The 25,096-nt window shown below is 46.1% G+C and overlaps 1 protein-coding gene across 22 annotated transcripts in view; it reads left to right on the top strand.

The window, feature by feature from the left end:
* The window catches only part of DNM1 (dynamin 1), a 66,716-nt gene that overhangs the window by 21,112 nt on the left and 20,508 nt on the right, over nt 1-25,096 (top strand). For 16 of the 22 annotated variants that reach the window (XR_005565937.1, XR_005565935.1, XR_005565936.1 and 13 more), the window contains exons 2-15: nt 2,690-2,763; nt 3,862-4,011; nt 4,372-4,575; nt 5,076-5,174; nt 5,848-6,008; nt 7,101-7,243; nt 7,327-7,462; nt 8,636-8,703; nt 9,765-9,903; nt 17,974-18,060; nt 18,242-18,312; nt 18,758-18,809; nt 20,000-20,011; nt 21,255-21,368. Coding sequence is in view for 13 of the 22 variants with exons in the window: in XM_027729958.2 (XP_027585759.1) it covers nt 2,690-2,763; nt 3,862-4,011; nt 4,372-4,575; nt 5,076-5,174; nt 5,848-6,008; nt 7,101-7,243; nt 7,327-7,462; nt 8,636-8,703; nt 9,765-9,903; nt 17,974-18,060; nt 18,242-18,312; nt 18,758-18,809; nt 20,000-20,011; nt 21,255-21,368 (1,510 nt within the window). In the remaining 9 variants the exon portion in view is untranslated. Of the gene's footprint in view, nt 1-2,689; nt 2,764-3,861; nt 4,012-4,371; nt 4,576-5,075; nt 5,175-5,847; nt 6,009-7,100; nt 7,244-7,326; nt 7,463-8,635; nt 8,704-9,764; nt 9,904-13,139; nt 13,279-17,973; nt 18,061-18,241; nt 18,313-18,757; nt 18,810-19,999; nt 20,012-21,254; nt 21,369-25,096 lie in introns of all 22 variants that reach the window. The other 6 variants (XM_027729959.2, XM_027729956.2, XM_039387724.1 and 3 more) reach the window with 3 other exon arrangements.

Genomic DNA, 25,096 nt, shown 5'->3' with positions numbered 1-25,096 from the left:
TTATGTAATGAGGCTGCTCTGATGTCATGCTGGAGGCTGCCTTGTCTCAGCACATGTTATCTCTGAAGACTTATTCCATCTTCTTCTTTCCTCCTTCAGCCTTGCTACTGTACGTCTGCCTTGCTGGAATTGAATAAACCAGTTTAACCCTCCTGCTCTTGCCTGCCCAAGTCACCTGGTGCATGGTGGGTTTTATCTGGTGTGTTGTTCCCCTGGTTCTGACCCGAGCTCATCATTTCAGACTGCTCTTTCTGGAGCAATATCTCTGTATGTGTGTAGATCTTCCCCCAGGCTCTGAAGTGAACTCAGGCTGTACTGGGCATGTTGTTTGTGCCACACATGCTCTGTGGTTGTAGTTTATTTGCAGAAGCAGTTTGTGGCCCCTACAGGAGGGCAGGCAGGACTCTGTACTCTGCCTTCTCCTCGGCGCCCCGCCAGCTCCTCGTGGAATTTACTAATCCATGCTCTTGGTTTCTATGATTTGAAAGGCTTAGCTGGAAGCAGAAGGAGGAAGGAGTTTTCCTGAGAGACTAAAGAAAAAGAAAGTGAAGAAGAATAGGAAATGACATGGATACAATGGGGTGATGCTGCATCAGTTGTAGGGGTTTTTTTTAATAAAGCTTTTTGGCTGAAACTGCTGATGGGAATCAAGTGTAGAGAAGGCCTGAAAGTTGAACTGCATCTACCTCCCAGTAGTTTGTGGGTAAGAACACATTAATTTTCTGATGATAGAGGTCAGATTGCACATTTTCACTCATAACCAAAGGAGCACTAAGATTGTTGATTTATTTTAATCAACATAAACCTAAATTTGGCTTATGACTTTGTCTTGTCTTATATGAGGACTTTTTTTTTCCTTGGAATAGCCTGGGAGCTACTTCAGTTAACACAATAAATTGAATCTCTTTTATAATGCTGGAACTCAGATGTCACATGGGTTTCCCATCTACCTTTGTCCTGAGATTTTCTTCCTTAGTAACTACGAGAAGGAGAGCGGAAAAATCGGGACTTTGGCTGAAGCAGAAAGACTCAGGAAAACATGGAGTACAACATGAATGGAATCCTGCTTCCTAGTGACCTCATGCTTGTAAATGCAAGTGGTCCTTTTCCTACAGTAAAGCAAGACTTGATACTACAAGTTGGAGAGCTGTCGCTGTGCTGGAAAGGGGATGTAATAATAGGGTTCCTTTTCCTCAGGTACAAGTTCAAAATAAGTCAGTGCAGCTCAGATAGATTTGTTATGCTAAAAACTGATGCCAGGATAGGACATTTCCACGTATTGACCACGGACATCTATAGGAATGGAGCTGAGACAGCAGAAAACTGTTAGAATGACAGAGTGCCTCAGAGATTCCAGGGTTAATCCCACTGGAATGGAAAAACTAGAGCTGTATTATTTGAAAAACAAATGAAAGACAATCCCCAGTTAGCTCTATAATTCTGTAAAATCTAAAATAGTGAGAGTGGGTTACAGGCTGAGTTGTACCAGAGATTCCATTACTCCATTACACTAATTTATAGATGTTTTTATTTGAGGTGTTAGAAGTTGTAGGGTGCCTCCTTACACTCCCTTCACTTGAAGTTACTCTCTAGTTTTTAATATTACCAAGTTATTCTGACATTCCCACAGATGGAGAATTATGTTTATAGCTGAGGAAAGGGAAATATGCAAGTTCTTCTACTTCTCCATAGGATCACATAGGAAATCAGTGGCCAAACCAGGAGCTGAGGCAGAACTGCTCAAGTCCTTGGCTGATGTGTTAAAACAATAACTCATTTCTCATCTTCATGGATGATGAACTTAACTTTAAGTTCATGCAGGACTAAGAGGAAGACCTCAAATTGGAGAGGTCGGGATTTCTCATTCAGCAGAGTCAATAGTTACTCCTGAATTAGCAAAATTATTCCTTGCCACAGCTATGAAGGGAGGGAGGATCGTGTGCCAGGATCCCGGCAGTGTGGGCAGGGCTTCTTTGAACAGAGAAAACTATATTCACGCTGTAGGAAACATGTTTTGAAGCAACTGGGGAAAAAGGAAAGGCAAAGGAGAACTGGTGGGCTGTGGCTGCTAAGTCAGCATTTGGAGAAGGAGAGTGAAAGGTTGCTTTCCTTTGAAATTATTTAAAGTACACAGAACTTTGGGATTCTTGTGAATATAGAAGGAAACTGATGCTTTTGCCTTGGTTATTGGCATTTGGTTATTCCTATTGCCTTGGTTATTGCTATTGCCTTGGCTGCTGGTTGTTCCTCAGTTGTGTCACGTGGTGTTTGCTCACTGGGACAATGTGGTGTCTTCTCAAGCCCCAAGTGCGGGGTGTGAGGAATTTTTGTTGTAGTTTGGGTAACTGGTTTTTGTCAAAAGGAGGCAGGCTAGATTTTAGGCACTGCTTCAGCTTCTCTTTGCTTTCTGATAAAAGAGATTATTTTTTTTTCCGAAGCACAGACATCTGTATTAAATGGGCTTGATAGTTAACTTGGAACTTCAGCTGGAGGAGCTGTGCTGTCACAGACAGGATTAGAGGGGCTGTGCTGTTCTTCAGAACAAACTTGGGGTTTAGTGCCTTAAACTTTTTTGTGCCTGTGGCTGAGGCTCCCTCTTAGAATCTGCATACGCTTATAGAAGCAGAAAAGCTGTGAAAAGGGAAGGAAACAATCACTCACTCATCCAAAACTTCCTGTTTCATTTCAGGGACTTTCTGCCACGTGGATCTGGCATCGTAACCAGGCGCCCGCTGGTCCTGCAGCTTGTAAATGCCAGCACAGGTATGTGAGCTCCCTTCCCTGTGTGTCCAGCTGGATTACTGTCTTAGGAGAGGTCTTATTTGATCACTGAAACTGCTCAGCGTGGAGAAAAGAAATAAGAATTTTCCCCAGTAAAAGTGACCTGCGGCTGTTTTTCCTGTTTAACATTAATGATGCATTAAGTGTTCACAAGCAAAATGCTTAGTAGGTTTTTTTTGTTTTAATTTGTTAGTCAAGGCTCCATTCATACACGTATCACAATTTTCCTTTGCCTGTGCAGCTGTGACTCGTGAGAGGGTAAGATCTAAGAGCCAGATGACCCTTCTGATAGTGTACTGCAATAAGGGGGTGAGATAATGTGCTGAAAAACCACTATGAGAACTCTGGAATCCATAGAAGGCTACAGAATTCTGTGATTGATCTTTTGAGCGGTTCACTGGTTTTGCTACTTACTTGCAGGATATTTTAATATCCCCCTGAAGTTTAATATTCCCCTTAAGTTATGGTAAGATCTCATCCAGGAGATGGCAAGTGAATGTTTCAAGGTACTCATCTTCTCCTTGCTAGATCAAGTTCACCTGACAAGAATCTTATCTACAGCAAGGAGACAATTTGACTTTCAAGAGGCTTTTAAATTGGAACAGAGGGTTCTTGGTTTGGTTAACCTGTTCAAGGACTGACACAACAAAACCAACCACAAGCCAATTCAAAATCATGTCAAGAGAAGATCTGACTTTTTTTTTTCTCTCAAGACTTTTTGAGTCTGTTCTCAGTACATAGTGAGACTATTATTTACCACCCCAGCACTTTAACACAGAGCTAGTCCAAGTTCTCCTGAGTACCAAGGTACCTCCCAGTGTAGCTGGGAAGTCATGGCTGCTGCAGGCAGGGGCATGAGAAGTTTGGGGAAGTCCTGGATTATTACTTCAGTGAAAGCAAGTGAGGAGACCACCTCTGCTGAAACAGAAGCTGGATTGTGAAGATGTTGGGCTCAAATGAATTATCTCAGATTTCATCCCTTCAGCTGTGTTTTGTTGTCTTTTGCTTCGGGATGTGATGCTTTCATTACACTTTTGAGCGTTTCAGTGACGATTTGACTCTCTGCTTGTTTTCAAATAGAATATGGCGAGTTCCTACACTGCAAAGGAAAGAAATTCACTGATTTTGAGGAGGTCCGTTTGGAGATTGAGGCTGAAACGGATCGAGTTACTGGCTCCAACAAAGGGATTTCCCCTGTGCCCATCAATCTCAGAGTCTACTCTCCCCATGGTGAGTCTTAATGCTTTGGGCTTTCTAGTCTCTTGTGAACTGAAAAAAGTGTAGTGTCATCCCTTCCCTTTCAGTGTAGCATATGTGGAAGCACTTTGAGGGCACAGTTTCCCTGATCAGTGTGAAAATAAGTGATTTAAAGGGAAGGGTGATGAGATCACTGACAATCACACTAGTAACAAGTAGAAACTAGTTCTTATTAAGCAGTAACAAAAGGGAACTGGAAAGCTCTGTGTGCTTTCGTGTGTGCATCTCTTATCCCCATTATATATCAGAGACACTAAAGCTCTGGGTGGTACTTAAAGACCAGAACATTCCTGTGTTAACACTCCATTATTCTGTCTCCTCTTTCCTGTCTAGTCCTGAACCTGACTCTGGTGGATCTGCCGGGTATGACAAAAGTCCCCGTGGGGGATCAGCCCCCTGACATCGAGTTCCAGATCCGAGACATGCTCATGCAGTTTGTCACCAAAGAGAATTGCCTCATCCTGGCAGTGTCCCCAGCCAACTCTGATTTGGCCAATTCTGATGCCCTGAAGATCGCAAAGGAGGTGGATCCTCAAGGTAAATATCTCTTAATTTAGCCTGACATTACTGGACAGTGGCCTGATTTTTCCTGTTGGCTTTTGGTTGTGATTAACCCAGTAGCTCTGGGCTCCTTTCTGTTGCCTTGGGATGTATCTTCACCAACAAACATTCTTCTGAGAGGTATTCGTGAATGTTAACAGTTGCTGTAATAGAATTTTTGTTACTCCTCTTTTCTTCCTTTGTCTGAGCCCCACTTCTGAAGAGTTGCTTTAGTTGTCTGATTTTTGGCCTGGAGAAAAGTAGGAAAATGTGCACTAAAATCCCTCTCTGCTGTGTCTTAGCATTCAGCAGGATATAACTGAGAACTGAGCTCAATTTTTATCTGTTTTGCTCTTGTGGCCTCTTGAATGTGATGGCAACTGTAATGTTCAAGAGCCCTTGAGTAGCCAAGTTGGGCAGTCTGTAAGCTCTGTGAAGAGAGGAAAATATTACATGAGTTGTTTGCTTGAACAAGTGTGTTTGTGTTTTTTCCACAGGCCAACGCACCATTGGGGTCATCACGAAGCTGGATCTTATGGACGAAGGAACTGATGCAAGAGATGTATTAGAAAACAAATTGCTTCCACTCCGTAGAGGTACTTTTCCTCATGCTTTGTCCATGATCTCCTTCCCTTCTTTTGCTTGTGTGAGGTGTCCTGACCTCCTCCTCTTCCTCCAGTGCATCCACTTCCTATAATATCTGGTACAACTTGTGGTTAAGCCACCTCTGTTCCAAGCTGGAACTGAGAAAAGTTGGGGAACAGGGATCAATCAGGTTGTTAACAGGAATATTTTGGGTATTTAGACCTTCACATGTAGACCTTTACTTTCTGTTTTCTTCTTTTAATAAGGCAAGCAGTAAAAATGGATCTCCTGACTAAAAGACTCCCCTCCTTGTCATAGTAAATAGATGAAATGATTCTGGGCTGTAGCAGCTGCTGTGTATAGCCATGGCAAAGAACCTGTCCTGAGGACTCTCATAGAAGAGTCTGAAATGAATGAGATTGGGGTGTGCTTTGTGTTTGGGGAACAGTAATAAATAAGCTAATTCTCTGTTCCATACTCATTTCTGCCCTGCACACCAACGTGTCAGAACCTGGGCCATTCAGAGGAAATTCTAATTTTAGACTCCTCCAACTGTCCCTAATAATGTGTTACCACTAGAATCCCCCTTTTGCAGTGCTGCCAGCTGGGTAACTTCCTTCTCAGTCCGAGTCTGATTTACATCTTCATCCTTGCAACCATCTGACTCTGACCCCACTCTTGCAGGTTACATTGGTGTAGTCAACAGAAGTCAGAAGGACATAGATGGCAAGAAGGACATTCAGGCAGCTCTGGCTGCAGAGAGGAAGTTTTTTCTCTCCCACCCAGCCTACAGACACATGGCTGACCGCATGGGAACCCCCTTCCTGCAGAAAGTACTGAACCAGGTACTGTCCACAGTTAAGAGCTGCTGCCCATGGTGTCACTGGCTGTGCTGGCCATCAGGGCTCTTCCTAGGTGGAAGAATACAGGAGAAACTAAAACTCGTGGTCAGCAAACTGATAATAGTGTAAATGGCTTTGCTGCAGTGAGACTTGTGAAAATTGGTGAACTCTTCCTGCTCTGTGTCATAAGAGGTGTTCTGGTGCTAAATCCCATGGAGTGTGCCTGACTTGTTTAATACTGATATAGCAAAACACATTGGGGCCAATAATGGAGCCTGCACACCAAAGGCAGAGCAGTGCTTGGTCCTTCCACTGGCACTGGTACAAAATTAGTAGTTGGTTCATGGTATTTGCACTATCAGAATGCAAGGTCTGTCTGGTTAAGTTAAAAGATACCTTCTGAATTTCAACTGGTCTCTGTACCTAACAGTAAGCTGCAAGGACTGATTTAAATGTGTTACTGGTAGTCATTTTCCCATCTTTTGAGGCTGCCTTAGCTTCTGTCTTGTACAGTAGCAACTTACTGTTACTTCCCTCTCTGTTCTCATCAAATACTCTCTTAAGTGAAGGATTACTTTGTCCTTTTTCCCCCTTATTGGAATATTCATCTTTAAACTGGAGTTTTCCACAGCTGTGCTCTGTGGAAACCCTCTTATTACAACCTCATCAGTGGTTTTGACTCCTTCCACCTTGCCTTGTCACCCTGTTGAAAAAGGGCTTTGCCACCACCTTGGGTGTCAGTGGTTCATCTGAAGACACGATAGCCTTTACCCTTGTTTGAATTTCAAATGCTAATACTTTTATTGAAGTTTATTCTTTGGTTTGAGTCAGGAGACTTGTGTGATTTGGAGTCTTGTACCAGACTAGAAGGTAAACTGAAGGTCAAGAATTGAGGTGTGCAATAGGCAGGAGCTGGGGAGGTGGGATAACAGTTATGAGTTGAGGGTATCTGTCCTGGGACAGACTTTGTTAGGACCACTCAGAAGAACTGAACACAGAGAGGAGCATTCCTCTTTATTTTGTGGTGTAGTGGTAGAAAACTCTTCCCAGTAACTACCTAGAGGTTTATTGTCTTAAACCTTCTTCTCATTGCAGCAATTGACCAACCACATCCGTGACACCCTGCCAGGGCTGCGGAACAAGCTCCAGAGCCAGCTCCTTTCCATTGAGAAGGAGGTGGAGGAGTACAAGAACTTTCGCCCTGATGACCCTGCTCGCAAGACCAAAGCTCTGCTTCAGTGAGTGGCCTCGGCTGCGTGTCCCTCCCTGGAGAGCACTGCTCAGCCATGGCTTCTACTTCATGCTGTTGGTTTCCTTTCAGGATGGTCCAGCAGTTTGCTGTGGACTTTGAGAAACGCATTGAGGGCTCTGGAGACCAAATTGATACCTATGAGCTGTCAGGAGGAGCGAGGATTAACCGCATCTTCCATGAGCGCTTCCCCTTTGAGCTGGTGAAGGTACTGCTCCCTGTGCTGCTGAGATCCCCTTTGTCTTCTTGCCTGTTACCTCTTCTGTCTGTCTCCTTACTCCTCTTGTTGTCTTTCATCATCTGACTTTCCCTTCAACTACTTTGTTTCATGGTTTTTCCTTGTATCACCTTTTTAAATTGTTTGTCTGCGTTACTGGGACCTTCCCATGGTACCGACCTTTTCCCTCTGTCCCTGTTCTTGTGACAGAACTTAACTTCCTCTGAGCTAAATGACAGTATTTCTTTGGCTTAGTTCCTAAATGCTAAATTAAGTGTGCAAAATCACTTTAAAACCACCGATAGTAAATCAATGCCTGAATGCCCTTGCAGATATGTTGTGTCAAAGCTTCTGTGACTGAATTTCACGTAGTGTGAATGGTGCTGAAACTTGTACTTCCTTGTTCCTGAGCATCAGACTAGATCTGAAGTTCCTCTAACAGATATCCAAGAAGTGGAAAAAAAAGTGTTGGTATACCTGGGATTACTTCTTTCAATGCCCTGTCAATGGCCTAGAGGTGGGAACAGTGTAGCAACTGTTCTCCTGTCTTAGCAGTGGAAGAGGATTTTTATTGAATGATGGTTTTTTTCGGATGACAAAGTACACCAACCTGATAAGAAGGGGTTCTGAAAATCTTTTATTTTAATGTCACTTGTAACAAACTTGAAAGCCAGATCTTTCTACTTCGGGATTTTCTGCATTTTGCTTCCTTTTTTTCATATTTGAATAAGATGAGAACATTTTAATGAAATACAAGAGCCTGCCTTGTATTAGACTTACAATTCACACACAAAAATGTATTATCCATTTGTGGTGTTCACTGAAAAAACAGCTGCCAAGATCTTGGGAGGCAAAACAGTTTGTTTTAGGAAGCCATCTAGCACTTCAGTCCTGTTGCTTTATGCCAAAGAAGCTCCTTGAGAGCAGCTGGGGCTTGGCATCTGTAAATGTAGGCCCTTAGCTGTTCGTGTGTCCAAGATGTCCTGCACTGGCAACAGAAGCTTTATGGCTGGGCTCTGTATGCAACGCTTGGGCTGATGTCTTATCTGTCACATGATAGTGCTGGCATGGGACTTCTCCTCTGTAAAGCATCCTGCTGTGTCCTGGGGTTGTGCAAATAAGTGTCAAAAAAAAAAATTCCGATAAAATTCTCTCTCGGTGCAGATGGAGTTTGATGAGAAGGAGCTGCGGCGGGAGATCAGCTACGCCATCAAGAACATCCATGGTATCAGGCACGTATCACACACTAGGCAGACCTTTGGCTACAAAGCCTTGTAAATACCTCTAGACCTTCCAAATGGAGTTGAAGACTTCAGAGGTACGGTAGGTCAGCCAAAGGGGGAGGGATAACCTTCTTGGACCATTCCAGTGACTTGAATCTGGGAGTAGGGACAATCATCCAAGTCAATTTGCTTTCTCTTCCCATGTGAGAGTCACAGAAGCCTAAAAGGTAAAAACCTGGGTGACCTGACATTTTTTCCATCCTTCTTGGGCCTTGACATACTAAAGGATAGAAAGAGGGATGCAAGCCCATACTGGTCCTTTATTTAGTTAAAACTAAAACATTGATTTTCACGCTGGCCAGTAGTTAGTTGTTCAAAATGGGTGTTGGTGCTGAGAACCTCCTCCCCTAGAGATCTGAGGGAACATGGGGTTGCCCATCACCAGGATGCCACTGGCCCCAGGGCGTGGTTAGCAAACAGGTTTGTGCTCTCCTTAGTGGTGGTGAGTTCTGAACCACTCAGCACAGCCCTGAGTGTCCCTGAGTTGTGCAGCTCCTGGGAAGGTGAGGGTCTGATGCCTGTAGGAGCCCTTTGTGCATGCTGGGATGCAAACCAAAAGGTTTAGATTTATTTTCATTCCTTTCTCTTGCTCAATCACCAGCTGAGTTTCATAAAGGGAATCAAACATGTTAGTGTCCCCAACCATTGAGAAAATCTCCCAGAGAAGGCCTCCCATCTGCTGCACAACCCTGAGATCAAATACACTGTGGAGGGGGCCAGTCCCTGCCACCCATAAGCTTGGTGGCTGAGGTGAAATGGTGACCTGGCCATGGCTGTCCAGCCAAGATCCATTCTTCCCTCAGCACAGCCTTCCTGGGAAGTGCCAAGCATCTCTCGCTTTCCATGGACTGCAGTCAGGGCTTGTCCCAGGGGATGTGACACTCCCCAGCCCCGTGTCCTGGGTTTTAGTGGTGGCTGTGCCTGCTCCAAGACGTGTGTGTAACGCTGTGACATTCTCCTTGCCCCTTCTCCCCCTCCTGCCTTGTCTTGTCCCCACCCTGGGTGTTTAGAACCGGTCTCTTCACACCCGACATGGCCTTTGAGACCATTGTGAAAAAGCAGGTGAAGAAGATTAAAGAGCCTTGCCTGAAATGCGTGGACATGGTCATTTCGGAGTTAATCAATACTGTTAGACAGTGCACCAAGAAGGTAACCAGAGGCAGCATGGAGTTGGCACCTTCCACCCGCTCGCTGGCTGCGGCGCAGCATCGTGACCTGGGCAGGGACTTGCCTGCAGCCACACTTGGTGTTTTAACCACCTCCTCAGCATGACTAGACCTGAGCAGTATGAGCCTGGAGCGATCCAGCCAACGAGCCAAACAGGAAGGGAAATGCCCTGGGACTTGGGCCCGTGGCCCTGGTCCCCGAATCTTTTATGTCTGAAGGGTGCTGGAGATGTGCTGGCCACCCCTTTGTCTGTAGCATGATTCCTAGTTCCTTCAAAAACTAAGAGTATGGCTATGTTTGACTTTAAATTTATTATCTGGGTTTATTTTCTAAGTGGGAAACTGGGATTTAAATTTTGTCCTCTCTGTTCTTGAGGAAGTGAGAGGGTTAATCCCAGACTAGCCCTTGGGTGCTGTTCAGAGGGTGTATGGGGCTGAAATTTAGAGGCTACAGCCCTTAGAGCTGTGGGCTGTACCTCAAGGAAGTGTTCCTGTGGTGTTTGGCTTGGTTTCTGGCTGGTTTGGTCCATATCCTGTTCTGAAAGAGCAGCACATGGCTGAGAAGGAGCAAGTTAGAAGTGTTCATCAACAACTGGGCTCCTCCTGCTCTCTTTGAGAGAGTCAGTGCTTCAAGCTTTGCCCTTTGGGATCCATACTCTTATTTGGTAGGGTTGAGGGAGGGAACCTGCTTTGAATCTGCCCTTTGGATGTGTCAGCTCTTGTTCCCGAGGTTGAAAGGCAGCAAGATAAGATGACAAGTGCCATTCTTCTCAGCCGTGGCTTGCTCCTTTAGGCAGGGCTGGGTGCTGGTGAAAAGGCACCTCAGTTAGGATGGTGGTGTGGGCACTGGAGACTGGAATCGCCACTGGCTTTTCAGGTGCAGGTAAATGGGCACTGCAGGAGGTGTCTGGAGAGTCTGACACCCTCTGCAAGGGTGGGGACAAGTGCCCAAGTGGTGAGAGAAATGCCTGGTCCTTAGGGCCAGGAGCCTCTGTAGAAGGGCTCAGGCATGCAGGCTCTTGCTTTGCCCCCCAGGTCAGGCTGGGGGAGCAAAGTGGATGCAGTGAGAGATTGCTCAGGTTTCTAGAGTGCTGGAGGAGTTTCCTTTTTCTGTCCTGCTGTCCTCTCTTGGGGTGTGTGACTGTGGGGAGCACCCAGAAAGTTGCCATTAGAGCCTGTCGACAGGTAAGCACAGGCCCTCGGGCTGCCAAGTATCCAGAGTCACCTGCTAACTGGATCAGAAGGGCCCTCCTTTTTCATGCCCTCTGAAGCTTCTCTTGATTTGTTCTCCATCCATCAGTTGCTATTTAAAACCTCCCATTCATTCTTTCACTTTGCATCCTTTCCTCCATTTCCTGATTAGTTTTTCATTGTTTCTTTTTCTTTTCTCTTTTTACTGACAATTTTAGAATAAACCATCTGTTCTGACAGCAGCAGGTTTCTCAAGTGATCAGGTGGTGGGTACAGCAGGGTGGGAAATATTAAGGGGCGAGAACAGACCACAGGGATGGAGGGGAAATGTCACAGATTCAGGAATAAAGGATTCCATTTTAGTTTGGATTCCACTGCTGAGGTGTTGATGGTTGACTTGCTCTGTGTGCTGTCTAGTAGCCATGGTTACAATTTTGCATCTGAAGAAACAAAATTTTGTCATTCAGGTGATACTCAGGTACTGGAAGAGACTAACTTATATATTTCTTCTGTACAGGGTCCCCCCAGAAGTCTAGTGGGGGAAACTGGATCTTGATCTTAGCAGGGCAACTGGATTAGTAGGAAACTGCTGCTGAGCCAGAGGATGTGAACTGAACTCCAGACATGCCCTTGCTTTGCTCAAAGGGGGTGTTGTTGGCACCTTGGAGAGACCTTTGGGTGAAGCCAAATCCTGTAACATTCCAACTCTTCGCTGCTTAAAAGGCAGAGTGCTTGTACATCCCATAATACATGTTGAAGAGTGTTTTAATCCTGCTGTTGCTTGGGGACTTGCAGGTGTTACCCACAGAGATGTGAAAGATGAGATGAAGGGGTAAAACTTGATTTACATGAGGTGGTGGTTATTTATAGCTGTCCCAGGATTTGTTGTTAGCTGCAGGCACCCCAGGTGTGACTATATTAACTGTACCTTTGGAAAGGCAGCATCCCCTTCCCATGCCAAGGGGCTGTTGTTCCTTGAAAGCACTGGCAAAGCAGTCATGGTCCATGGTAAAACAGGTAACTCAGATTGTGTAACAAAGAACATCCTGGTAGAAGCTCTGAAGTGTCAAGTGCTGAAAAATTTTTTTGGAGTGCTGTAGTCTTGAATTGGATTGATTTTGGCCATATTTTATTAACTTCAGTTTCTGTGGACTTTTCTGCTTTTCCTTAATGGAGCCATTGAGAACACAGGCCACTTAATATCAGTGGAAATCAATAGTTCCTCATAAACCTCCATAGGCCTGTGTTGGGTCTGATGCTACAAGTTTATACATTCTGCTGGGGCTGCAGGATACGTTGTGTAGCTATGGATGTCCTGGAGCAAGTTTGCATTTTCCTGAATACTGGGTACATCTGTTCTTACTGAGGAAGCTGATGTTGCAGGGAAGGTGAGTGAGATGAATGATGCTCCCTCAGTGGGGCAGTTTCCCAAATCCCTGAAACTGAGAGGCATCAGTTCAGTTCTGCCAAAACAAGATACAGGTAACAGACCCTTGCAGGTCTTAGTCTGACTCCTGTTCAGGCTTCCTGCACTTGGAATAAGGAAAACTCGAAGGGTAGATAACTGTGATGGGAAAGAAAGGGAAATAAGATACAGGGATAAAGGGAAATGAGACATGGTGAACCTCTAGGAAGAGAGGCAGTGGCTCACCGTGGCAAGCAGCTTTGTCTTAAAATCCAAAGAAGCTTTTCTTCAAGAAGAGATCACTTGATCCCTGGGGGAGTTCCATCCATTCATCTGGCTCTTGACAGCTCACCATTTCACTGGCCCAGCTGCTCCTACCCCTTTCCCCTTTGCCACTTCCATTTGCCTGTAGACTCTCCTGATACTTGGCAGTGCACAGGCCCCATAGCAATGCTCACCTGGTTCAATAAACTAATGGAATGAACCAAAATCTCACTTCTCATTTTGCCTTGTGTTTTCTCTCTTTTCCCTTCTCCTTCCTTCTTTCTTCCTCCTTCCTGCTCTTTCTCTGCTTTGCTTTCTTCTTCCTCGTTGCTTCCTCCCACCCTTCCCCTGCCATGCAGAACGGGTCTCTTCACGCCTGACCTCGCTTTTGAAGCCATAGTGAAAAAGCAGGTGCAGAAGTTGAAGGAGCCAAGTCTGAAGTGTGTGGATATGGTAGTGAGTGAGCTCACATCCACCATCAGAAAGTGTAGCGAAAAGGTAAAGAAACAAACAAACAAAAAAAATCAAAGAAAGGTTAATGCCCCCCCCCCCTTGCTTCCCACACACTTCCACGCTGTTTCTCCACACACAACACAAACACCCACCAGGAACTCCAGCAAAACTAGAGAGAAAGAATGGATATAAAGTTGCATCTAAAGGAGAGCAGCAACCTGCAGGTACAAGAGCAGTTTAAAGGCAGGCCAAGAGAAGTGGGTGACAACTGATGTGCTCTCGAGCTGAGAAGTGAGCTGGGATCCAGTGGAATATTCCAGCATACCCTGTACCTCTGTCTGGCTCAGTGACATTCACCTCAGTGTGGATCAAACCCTTTGCAAGACCTGTTTGCTGTGCCACTGCCTGCACATTTGGAACTTCTTACTTGTTATTTCTGGGACCCCCTTAAATCCAAGTACCCTAGAAAAAAATAAAAAGCCAGAAGAGGATCTCTGGCTCACTCACAGGATGAGTGGCCTGCAAAGCAATGTTGAGCAGTAGCATCTACAACCAAACAGCTGATTAAAAGTTTGAGGTGCAAGGTGTTCTTCAAGAGGCATTCAGAATCCCAAAAGGCTTTGAGAAAAGCTTTTCCAGGCATTACACCCCCTGCATCATTCTCCTGCTGATCTCTCACTCCATGGACTGTGCTCAGTGGGAAATAGTGTGATGCTTTTCCTTTCGTGCTGTGAACCACAGGAGGTGAAGCCTGAGGGCAGCAGCAGGTGGAGAGTGATAGGGAAGGTGTCAAATACTACTTTGGAGGCTGGGGCAGGAGTGGCTTTGCTTCCCAGGCTGGTTCCCTCCAGGAGAGGGCACCACATGCCTCCTTAAAAAAAAAGGCAGATGTGGCAATTGGTGTTAAATCGACCAGTGAGGGGCTGGAAACGTGTCTGTGGCACAGCAGAAGTATGTTCTGGAAACTGAGTTGGAAGGGACTGTTTCATGGGTTGTTTTAGGACTTGAAAATGACAATTTCCTTCTTCCAGGGTTACAGCCAGACTCACCAACATACAGCCCTAAATTGGGAAGGAAGTTAAGAATTGATATGGGTTCAGAGTGAAGGCAAGAGCTGAGCTAATAAGGTCTGGCTCACTTAGAAATGCAGAGCTCATCCCCACCTCTGCAAGGAGACATCTTTGACATGTCCTGAGCTCTGACCAGTCTATTTGTTGAGGAGTCCTGCTGTTGCCAGATTGTGGGGGCTGATGTGGTGAGACAGAGTAATCCCTTTCCAGCCTGTTTCTCCTGTGGATTTTTTATTTTGATGGGTCTGATTGCTTGCACTGTGTTCTGTATCTGGCTGGTGATGTCTGCTCTGGGTGGGGAGAGAGAAGGATGATGAAAAACCCCAAGGGTGTTGAATTCTACTTTCTCTATTGGACCATGTCATAAAGTGGCTGGATACCCACTTGCTCTGTGGATTTTAATCCATGATGTGATGGAGGATCCTGTGAGGATTTTCCAGGGTGATATAACCTGGGTAATCCTGTAAGGAAGGTGATAGTAGCAGTGACATAGTAGGAGACTAATGGCTGTAATAAAAGCTGCAGAGGCCAGGGAGGCAGATGTTAGAGATGTAAAGTAACTGTCTGAATGAAAATATGTAGTAATAGTACTAGAACATAAAAGGAAGGCTTTTAGTGATGCTTAAAGTCAAATGTTTGCATGTAGTGAGAAGGTTAATCTTGCCTGTACCTTCCTCTGGAAGAGTAGAAAGTGACTGCCATAGGCCACTTTAGGAGAACAGCCGGACTGAGATGGGTTCTGATGGCAGAAGGTGGTAACTGCCCAGGGACATCAGTTAATTTGCAATATTTATTTTGCATGTTATAGCTCTAACTGCTTGACATGGACAAGAGCATGTGCTATTAGGGGGAGCATCTGGAAAAGGCTACTTTAGGACTGATGCTAATTGTAAGGTAATACCCAGCCTGCTGTGTTGTGGACTGATGCTGCCTTTCAGATGACAAAAACCTTTAAACTCACCAGAAGTCCTGCAAGGCTTCTTGGAAAGGAAGGCTGCTTGGGCTAACACCTCTTGAATTAGCTTAACAGTCCTGTAGCCTTGGTTTGTTGCTGTCCTGAACTGTTGTGTGTTATTGTTCTCTCACAATTATTTCGTTTCACCCCAGATGGTGAAGAAATCATTGTACGTGCAGTTGTTAAAGCTGTATAGGTGGGATAATATGAGACTGTCAATAAAGAGCACAGAACCCATCTGTGTTCACAGAAGTACAGTTTTCCTGTATGAAAAGTTGACTATTTCTTGACTATTAGACAAAGTTGAGGGCTGAAGAAGACAGCCATTAACAGCTGTTCTCTGACTGGCCTGATCCTGAGCTTCTTCCCATTGTTTAAGTGGAGAGTAGCTCCAAAAGCAACAGAAAGCTGGTGTAAGCATGAAAGCCCTTACATTTAGGAGGATAATGTTTTAGCCAGTGTTTTTCCAAAAGCAGGAACCTTCTGTGGCAGACTGCACTGCAGCATCTCACAAGTGCAGGAAGGTCTTGCAAGTCAGCAGCCCTTCAGCTGAAGGTTGATCTCTGGTGTGCTGGCAAGGACTCCTAGAATCTGCAAGGAGGGGAACTAAGGAACATTGGGACAAATTTGGTTTTCAAAGAGGGCTGTAAGCTTGTATTTTGATTGAACAGGCAAATGCAGCTAAAACCAGGATCGAAAGCCCACATGAGCTGGGACACGATCCCAGGCTGACAGACTTTACCCCTCGAGGGGTCGCCTGCTCTCCTGTCTTTCAGAGTCATGGCATTTCTGGGTGCTGTTTGTCCCGCTGGTGATAACTCCTTGCCACTCTGTACCCTATTGCATGTTCCCTGGTGGTGTCACATCCTGTGGCTTGTTTATCCTCTTTCCTTGCCCGCCCTCGCTGCTCCTGTGCATGCTTGGGGTTGGAAGCTCCTGCATGGGCACCGATGCTGTCAATTTATTTTTGCACATGAGTGTTGCTGGATGACCTGGGTTCTGAACAAACCACAACTTGTTTTGCACTTTGTGTGCATTTGTACTGGTTGGGACTGGGATGGTGGCGGAGAGGTTTGATGTGTTTTTTGTTTGACTGTAGTGTTGTCTTTTTTTTTAATTTGAAGCAAAGAAGCTGAGACTTGCTTAAAGGTTTTCCAACTTCCTGTTTTTCTGTTTGTCATAACTTGCCCATCTATCCTTCGCCAACCCCCCAAAGGAAACAGGAAGATTTCCCTGTCTGTCTCTGAAGCAACCAGCTGCCTGAACCATAAAGATCATGGAGAACACCCAGTTTGTGCTTTTAAGATGAGGTGGTGGTGGTGGGAACACTAATTGTTTTTTCCTGCCTCTGTGGCATTCAAAACAAACCACACATTTAAAAATTGACAGTGTCAAATCTTATCCAAATTTCAGTTCTGGGCCATTGCAACTTGCTTGACTGCAAGGAAGCTGAAAGAGTTTGAGAGTATTTTTAGTCAGATGTTAGGAATATTGGTGGTGGTTAGTGTGGGATCTGGATTCCAGTAGTGATGATGCACATTTTGAGGCGGTTCCTTCTAGCATGTTGTAATTACTTATGTATACAAAACAAAAGGGCAAACCAGTTGAAGAAGGTCTCATAAATTGGAAGAACACAACAAATGCAGTACAGGTCATAGGCAAATGAAATTTTTTTTTTTTCTTTATGTACCTCCTTGGAGGGGGATATAAGAGACTGATAGTGTTTGACATCATAATCAAATTAAAGGTAATATTAAAAATGGGGAAAATAATTTCATAGGGGATGGGTGAAGTAGGGAAGAAAGGGCCAGATCCTGGATCTGGAGGATTAATTTCATTTGAGTGTGCTGGGCCTGACCTGTGAGGCAAACACTTACTGCTGTGGAAATCACTAGAGGCTTGTGAATCTGGGCAAGAAGGGAGGTGCTGTGTGAAACCCAGAGGGCTTTAAAGGTACTGATTCTAGAGGTGTTGCTCATTTATTATCTCTGTAGATGATATTCTTTTGAACCACAGCTAGTAAAGTCCTTCTGCTTCTCTCTCTGAGCAGGAAGGGATTCCCTCCTCAGTAATGTGGCAGCAAGTGTGGTGTAGGTGCAATGTGAATGCAGTAATCTTGCTCCAGCACAGGTGGAGAACAGGTAGAAGCAGCTGGAGACAGACACGTACCCTTGAGCTGCTCAGATCCTGTCTGTGCTTGCACATGTTGGAGTGGGCCAGATGCTTTCACTTAGTGCCTCAGCAAATAGGGATTGAAATCCACTTCACTTCCCAGGTAGACTTCCCATAGAATTCAGCAGGTTGTACCAACAGGCCATTCACCTACTTAGCCTACTGCAGTGAGTTGCTGAGCATCTAGAGAAATGAGTCACTTTAACAGGAAAAACCCAACAAGCAAGAAGCAGGGCATTTACACCTGGGGTTTGCCCAGAGCCTCGTGCCAGGAACAGTGTGCTGGGTTTTGTGGTGAGGCGGAAAGGTTGCTGCAAGAGTGAAAAGAGCTTTTCTCTGAAGCCCAAAACAAGCAGAAGTGAACTTTGACCCCCCAACAGACTTCCAGGAACTTGGAAAAATCTGTCTGCAAGTCCAGCTTTCTAGCACTTCCCTCGAGAGTATCTGGTATTAGGGGTGTATGTGTGCATGTGTACATGTGGGGGGCTGCTGCCCCCTTTGTGCCTCCCTTTCCCATGTGCACGTGTTTTCTCTCTCCTGCAGCTCAGCCAATACCCTCATCTGCGTGAGGAGATGGAGAGGATTGTCACCACTCACATCCGGGAGAGAGAAGGCAGGACCAAGGATCAGGTGGGGATCAGGAGTGTGTGGAAGAGGGGAGGTTGGGTGGGGGACACCTTTGGAAGGGACAGTCTGGGTTAGAGGGGCCTGAGCCTCTAAGGGTATCAGATGAACAGTGTGCAGGGCTCTGTCTGCCCCTTGAGCAGGGTCAGTCACTAACTCTTGCTCTGTCTGTGCCTCTGTTTGGCAGGTCATGCTTCTAATAGACATCGAGCTGGCTTACATGAACACAAACCATGAGGATTTCATTGGCTTTGCCAAGTAAGCACCCGCCTCCTATTGCTTCCTCTTCTCTGCATGAGTTTCCTGTGGCTCTGTCCTGTAGCTGTTCTAGTAAGTGGGTTGCAGAGGCCCTGGTGGAGATGCTGTGGTCCCAAGAATGGTGCAGCTCTCAGTATTGCTTGATTTTAGTGGCTCTACATTGCAAGGCTGGGGAGGAGAACAAGGATACACAGAAGGGTGAGTTGAAGTATTAGGATTGTGTCAAGGGGGAAAAAAGCAGCAGCAGTGGAGGGTTGGTGACCCAGGTGTGGTTCATGTGGGAGTGAGAAGATGAGTAGAGCAGATGGCAACAGACTGGCTTATCAAGGCTTGGAAGCCAGTGGTGAGGGGCAGGAACTCACTGTAGCAGCTTCCTAAGGGGAGCAGGATTCAGGTGATCAAGAAGAGCCTGAGAAGTTTTGAATGTCTCTGCTGTTGTTTGCAGTGCTCAGCAGAGGAGCAGCCAGATGAGCAAGAAGAAGGCAGCTGGCAATCAGGTAGGCCAAGTTCCATCTCCTTCACTGCTGCCAGGAGGATGTGTTTGCTACCTGGAAGCTACCAGGTGGACAAGTGCTGGGCTGGATGCAGCAGTGCTCCAAGTTGGATTTTATCTTTTTTTTTATGTTGCCTCTATATTTCTTTTTTAACTCATCAAACTCTGTTTATAACTGGAGGATAGTGTTTTAGGCTCCCTGCAGTCAGGAGGAACTGAGCATCTAGCAGCAATGGAGGGAAAGAGTTGTAGAGGGCTTGGTAATCCACATCTGGTCTTGCTTTTCTCGTAGAAATTCCTATTAATGTTATGGAGAGATTCCTGTTTGTTCCTTCACTAACTGTGCTAACCCTTCTGCCAAGTTGAGGAGTACAGAACACTAGGTCTCAACTGTTACAGTACTGAGTTGTCCTTTTCAGTTGTCTTTCCCATCAGTGGTATCTACTTTCTGAAAAGGGATTTCAAGAGAGTTCACGGACTCTTTTCCAGAAAATTTCACTGGAAATATGTAAATCTCTGTCCAGGGAGATGAAGGGTGTTGAACTCACCCATGGGAGAAGACAGCAGTGGAGGGGAGGAGTTCCCTTAATCCTTCAGAAACTGTAAGGAGTGTGCATACAGTTAAAGAGAGGCTAATGACACTTTGTCCCAGATTTGCTGGGGACATGGCAAGGCTATCTAGGCTAAAAGATCTTGTAGAAACAAAAGCTTACAAGCAGCTTCATAGAGAATGGAAGCAAATGCTTTTGCTTAGTGTTTTTTTAAAGACATTCACTCCTGACATCCACCCTCTTTATAACAAAATATTTGACCACCTTTCCCTTCACATGAACATGCAGACTGTTTCAGTACTGTTGGCAGGCAGATGGGGCTGGCCAGCCATCCATTTTGGAGCAGCTGTAGGGAATTCCATCCTCTGCAGTGCACCTGACAGAAGAGCTGAGTGTAAAAGAGAGCAAAGGGCAAACTCTGGATCTACCTGTAAAGCGTTTTGGCTTTCTGTTAACAGACTTTATTTTGGGATGGGGGTTGCTTTTGTTAACACCTGGGGTAAAAGATTTGGTACCAGCCTCCAATTTATTTTATTTTTGAGCCTCTCTTCTCCTGCTCCAGTTTTCCTAGTAACAATCTCTCCTCTCTTTGCTCCTCTCCTGCTCTCTGCTCTGCTGCTGTTGCTATGGTTCCCCTTTGCAGGATGAGATCCTGGTGAGTAGAAGGCCACTCAGCAGGGTGTGCTAATGAACATTAATGTTGCATCTGGGAAGGCAAGAACAGGGCATAAACAGATTATTCCTTCTGCTGCCCAATAGGCAGAGGAGGGCAGCTGACATTAGACACAGACAAAGCAGAGATGAGGTGACAAGGTAGTATGTTGAGGAAAAACTCAGAACTGCTGGTACATCTTTGAGTGGGTGGAGATGAAAAGCAGCAATCCGAGGATGTGTGGTTCTGTTCCACTGCCCCCTCCTGTCCACAGGGAGAGCAGGACTAGCTCGAGCTTAGAAGGCATAAGATGAAGATTCGAGGCTTCTACATTTGCCTTTATAGGGTAAATTGCCAATTAAAAGGATCCTGTACCTCTGCATCAGGCTGCTCACACTGCAACCTGATAATATGCAGTGCAGTCCCGTGGTTTTTCAATGCCAGGTCGTTTTCATCAAGAGTATCCCTAGAACAAGGTATACACATAATGCATGCAGATATTTTGGGGTGTGAACAGTGCACTAATATATGAAAGCTGATGCATTTCAGCTGTGCATACCTGCATTTGATTACTGCATGTGTGAGGTTCTAAGCCAGCACTTGGTGAATAGGAGTTATTAGAGAACAATAGCCTGGCTTCTTTACAGACTAAACTTCAAGGACCTTGATTTGCCCTAGATTAATATAACTGCTCAAATACCTGGGTATGCTGAAGTCCACAGTATGAATTCCAGATGCACCATTTTGTTCTGTTATCCTTAGTGTCTCCTTTCACTAAACTCAGTTCTTTCTGGGTTGCTTGCCCATGTCCCGAAGTGGTTCCCCTCCACCTCTGAGTGAAGCACTCCACACCTGCAGAGTGCTGAAAGGTGTGCTGGTGTCCTGGTTTTTCTCTAGGCATGGCCTTTTTTGGGTGTTTTGCTGTGATTTGATGCTTGTAGGTTGTGTCAGTGTCTAAGGCACTCTTGATGCAGTTCTTCCTGCATCTCTTTCCTCTTGGCAGAGGGTAAAATGCACAGCACTGCCAGGTTCCTTCCTGCATCCTTTTTATGCTGTTCCTGGCCCTTTTGAGGCAAGGACCTTCACTGGCCAGTTAAATGGGGGGCTCTTCTGGCAGCAGCAGAGAGCACGGTGTTCCTTGTCTTTCCATACTACTCTGTGTTGGGATACCCTCTGATCTCTCCTCTGTTGCCTGAGGCCAGGAGTTGTTGTCCTTGTTAATGCTCAACTGCTTCCACCCCCTCAGGTGATCAGAAAGGGCTGGCTCACTATCAACAACATTGGGATCATGAAGGGTGGCTCCAAGGAGTATTGGTTTGTCCTGACAGCGGAGAACCTCTCCTGGTACAAGGATGATGAGGTGAGTAGCTCAACTCTGCCACTGGAGTCTTGGGCATCTGATGAGGATCAGCCTTTCAGATAACTGGGCATTACAGATGCATCTTCTGAGTGCTGTCTGCAGCTTGTGACACAGGCTGAAACTATCCTTGGGCCAGGCACCCCGTGGCCTCAGCACTGCTGAGCATTTCTGGATTGATGTGTGTGTGGCTTTTTTGACGCACAAGGAGTAATATTTATGCTTGAAGCTCTGGCTCAGCAGAAAGTTGACAGACACTTGGAATGAATTTGGCCTTTATTTGTTTTGCTGTGGCAGCTGTGATCATTAAGGGTGTGATGGGTTAGTTCCAAGATTTAGACTTTTTGGTATTTGTGGGGCAGCAGTGAGTTTTCTGAAGGCAGAGGATTTTGTGCATCTCCTGGTCACAAGAAAACAGGTCTCTCCTTTCTGAGCACAGCAACAGGAGCTGTGGACCTGAAGCTGCAGCTCGGGTGCTGGCTCCTTCTGACTTTGAGTAAATTACTTTCTAGGGTTCAGCTGTTGAACATGCAAAGCAGGAATGTATTTTTAATATTTCTGTATTGAATATGCCAGTTAATGCACTATTTGTAAAATTGTATGGAAATGTTTAGAGTTCTGCTGATCAAAAGTACAGTCATGTGTGGAATATCACTGACAGGAACATGGAGTATCACTGGTAGGAACAGGGACCTACTCTGTAGAGTTGCCTGAAAATCTTGAATATTAGGAATCCTGGCATCGTGCTGTGGTGTCTTTCTGCTTCAGTGGGAATTGATATAAGCTGACAGAACTGTCCCAGCTGAAATCACTGTCAACAGTGTATTGCTTCCAGTGCAAGACAAAGGTAGCTAATTGTCTTTTTTAATTACTTTGAAAAGAGAAAGAATAGCTGGATGGTTCTGGTGAGAACACAATCGAAAGGTTTAGTCCCCTCAGTGTGCTGGGGGATGAAAAATGTCTGGTATGATGTAGTCATACATTCTTAATTGAGCAGGACTTCAGATTGCAAATAAAGAAACTGCTCTGCCTCTCATTGTGGTTTGTGTCCCTCAGGTGTTCCAAGGCACTGTTCCAGTGTCATGCCTGGGAGCTGCAGCCAGGCCTGGCTCCTTATCTAGCTCCTATCAGTGGGCCTGTTTCTTTCTCGGCAGGTAGAAATGATGACAAATACAGTGATGAATCAGCCTCTAAATATTGCTTTCTGCATGGAGACGGCTGCTGTGCTGCTATGGATGAGCAGGCAGCAATTTCCTAATTAAAGACCCAGGCATTGAAATGTCTTTCCCTAAATCCGTGTGTCTCTGCTAAAAGACCCCCCTGCCCTTTGTATTCAGAGTTGCTTGGGGAGGCGTCCCTCTCCTCTAGCCTGCATATGCAGGTTGAGTGGTTATAAACATCAAGTAGTTTAATCAAAGCCAGCTGCTACATCTGTATTACAGAGATGATCAAAATTCCCTGTTCTTCCCCCGGGGAGTGGGAGGGAGGGCGGGCTGCAGTGGGGATGTATAAACTGTTGATAGATTCCAGTTGCCTGAGATGGGGATTGGACCTCCCTCTCCTCCTGAGGGAGGGCAGCCTTGGGGGTCAATAGCAACTGGAGGTCTGCACCGTTTCCCTTCTGCATAGCAAGAGGTAGAGCTGCCTAATGAAAACAGTTCCCTGCCAGCTTCGGTCCCTTAAACACAGAGAACCAGCACTGATGAGGTCTGAGCTGCCTCTGAGAAAGGAGCCTTTGTTTGCCACTGAGGGGGAGCAGGAGGGAAAGGGAAGTGTGTGTTTTATTTGCTTCCTCCCCAAGTTCAACTCCTTGATCACTGGCTGTTGTGAGGGAGGAAGAAAGCAATGTCCACCTGGAGTTCATGGTTGAATCGGGTTAAAAGTTGATGCGTTTGAGGGGCAGCTTGGAGAGCCTTGAGCATGGGGATTCCCATCCCAAACCTCAGTCCTGCTGGCTCACAGGAGGACTGAGATACCCAAGAGTTGCTCACAGTGCATGGTCCCCTCAGACAGGGTTATCTTTGCATGTCTGTCCCAGAGCTCTCCTCCACCAGTTGAGGAGAAATTGTGTCCTCTGCAGCTCCTGAAATGTTCTCATGTGTTTTTAGAGGTTCTACTCCATAGTTATTCTTTGCTTAAGCTCCAGGAGGAAGGGGGGGAGGCTTTGTCTGCTCCACCCTGCACTTCTGCGGGCTCTCTTGTCCCAGTTTCCCTGTGCTCTGGCTGCTTTCCAGAGGGAGCGAGAAGGGAGCTGAATCCGTCTGGTGTGGATGGAAATGCTGGTGGCAGAGCTGTGGATGGTGATGGGGGAAGAGCCGGGGTGAGGTGGTGTGTGGTGGGGTGAGGGTGAAGGCTAGGCTAGCACCTCTGGAGCCAGGAGGGTTGGGGGCACAGTCTCTCCCTGCCCTGTTCCACAAGCCAGGACCCGGAGTCTGCGGAATGAAGACATCTGGACCCCATTAGTGAAATACCAGCCTTTCCGCAGCGCTGGCTTGTTTTCCCTTTGCCTCTGAAGAAAGGAACTGAAACTTGAAATGTCTTAAAGGGCCCAGCATCACATGTTAGCAGGGATATATGGCTGTTGATGCTCTGGAGGGGCCTGAAGGAGTGTGGTGAGGAATGGGAGGGGAAGGAAAGAGCAGGCCAGGCGGGGGTGGAAAGTTGGCTCCCCACTCTGCCTCACTGCCAAGAGCATGTGTGTGTGCTCCTGGGCTCTCTGTTTTTCTTCCTGTCTCCTTTCAATGAGTCCAACACTGGCCCCATGGAGAGCGGCCCCACAGAAAGTTGGCCTCCCAAGACCTGGCGACCCTCCTGAGGTACCTGCATCTCCTGAACCCTCTGGGATTATGCTGCAGGCCAGTGGTGGGAAGAAGAGGTGGGGAGGAGCCTGCTCTCACTGCTGGCAATATAGAGTGAGATTTCCTTGCTCAGGGAGGCCACAGTGTCCCAGTGGAGCAGCAGCACAGCACCAGAGCATGCTGACTGCTCAGCAAGCACCATAATGGATACGAGACAAGAATTTGATTCAAATAGTCCTTTTGCCTGAATCCCTCATGAAATGCACAGTGCCCATGACTCTGCAGGGCTTTCCTGCCTGCTGGGAAAGAGAGTCTGTGAGCTGGGATAGAGCTGCTGGTGATGAGAACCTTGTCCTGTGGTTCCTGTTAGTAAAGCTCACTGGCTGCTGGAGGGGTCCTGGCACCCTGTGCTCTGCAGGGGTGACTGTTCCTTCTGGAGTCCCTGTGTGCCCCTGTGTGCCGGAGTGTTTGCACAGCTGGGTAGATGGAGGTATCTGCTGCTTCCTTTGGGAATTTGTATGAATGTACAATACAGATGAGACCTTCTGTCCTTACTCAGGTAAATCATGTACTAGAGATTTGGGCCCTGTAAGAACAGGTGACGTGTAGTCATGAGAAGAATATGACCTTATTTGCTTGTGTGAAAGTATTCATATGTTGCATGCAATGCCAGTGCATTGGAATCCTCTGTGTGTGTAGGAGGGGTGGATGCAGAGTTTCAGGTACTTTAGGTGCATAATGGGTGCTTCATATTCTCTACGGATCATGTTGATTCCTGATCATCAATTGTGCTTGAGCACTTTGTCTTCATGCCTTTTCTTTTGCTTGAAATGTATTCTCTCCTGTCCTGGGGAAGATGTGACCTTATTGACAGTCACTAGATAGCTGCTTATTCTGTACCTGTCAGTGTCTCTTACTCAATTCTAGTTTAAA

The sequence above is a fragment of the Pipra filicauda genome, unplaced genomic scaffold (genome assembly GCF_003945595.2).
Source record: "Pipra filicauda isolate LSUMZ 115617 unplaced genomic scaffold, ASM394559v2 scaffold121_size3267253_pilon, whole genome shotgun sequence".
Taxonomy (NCBI): Eukaryota; Metazoa; Chordata; class Aves; order Passeriformes; family Pipridae; genus Pipra; species Pipra filicauda.
Note: the sequence above shows the minus strand (reverse complement) of the source record. Positions and strands in the feature narration are given on the sequence as shown.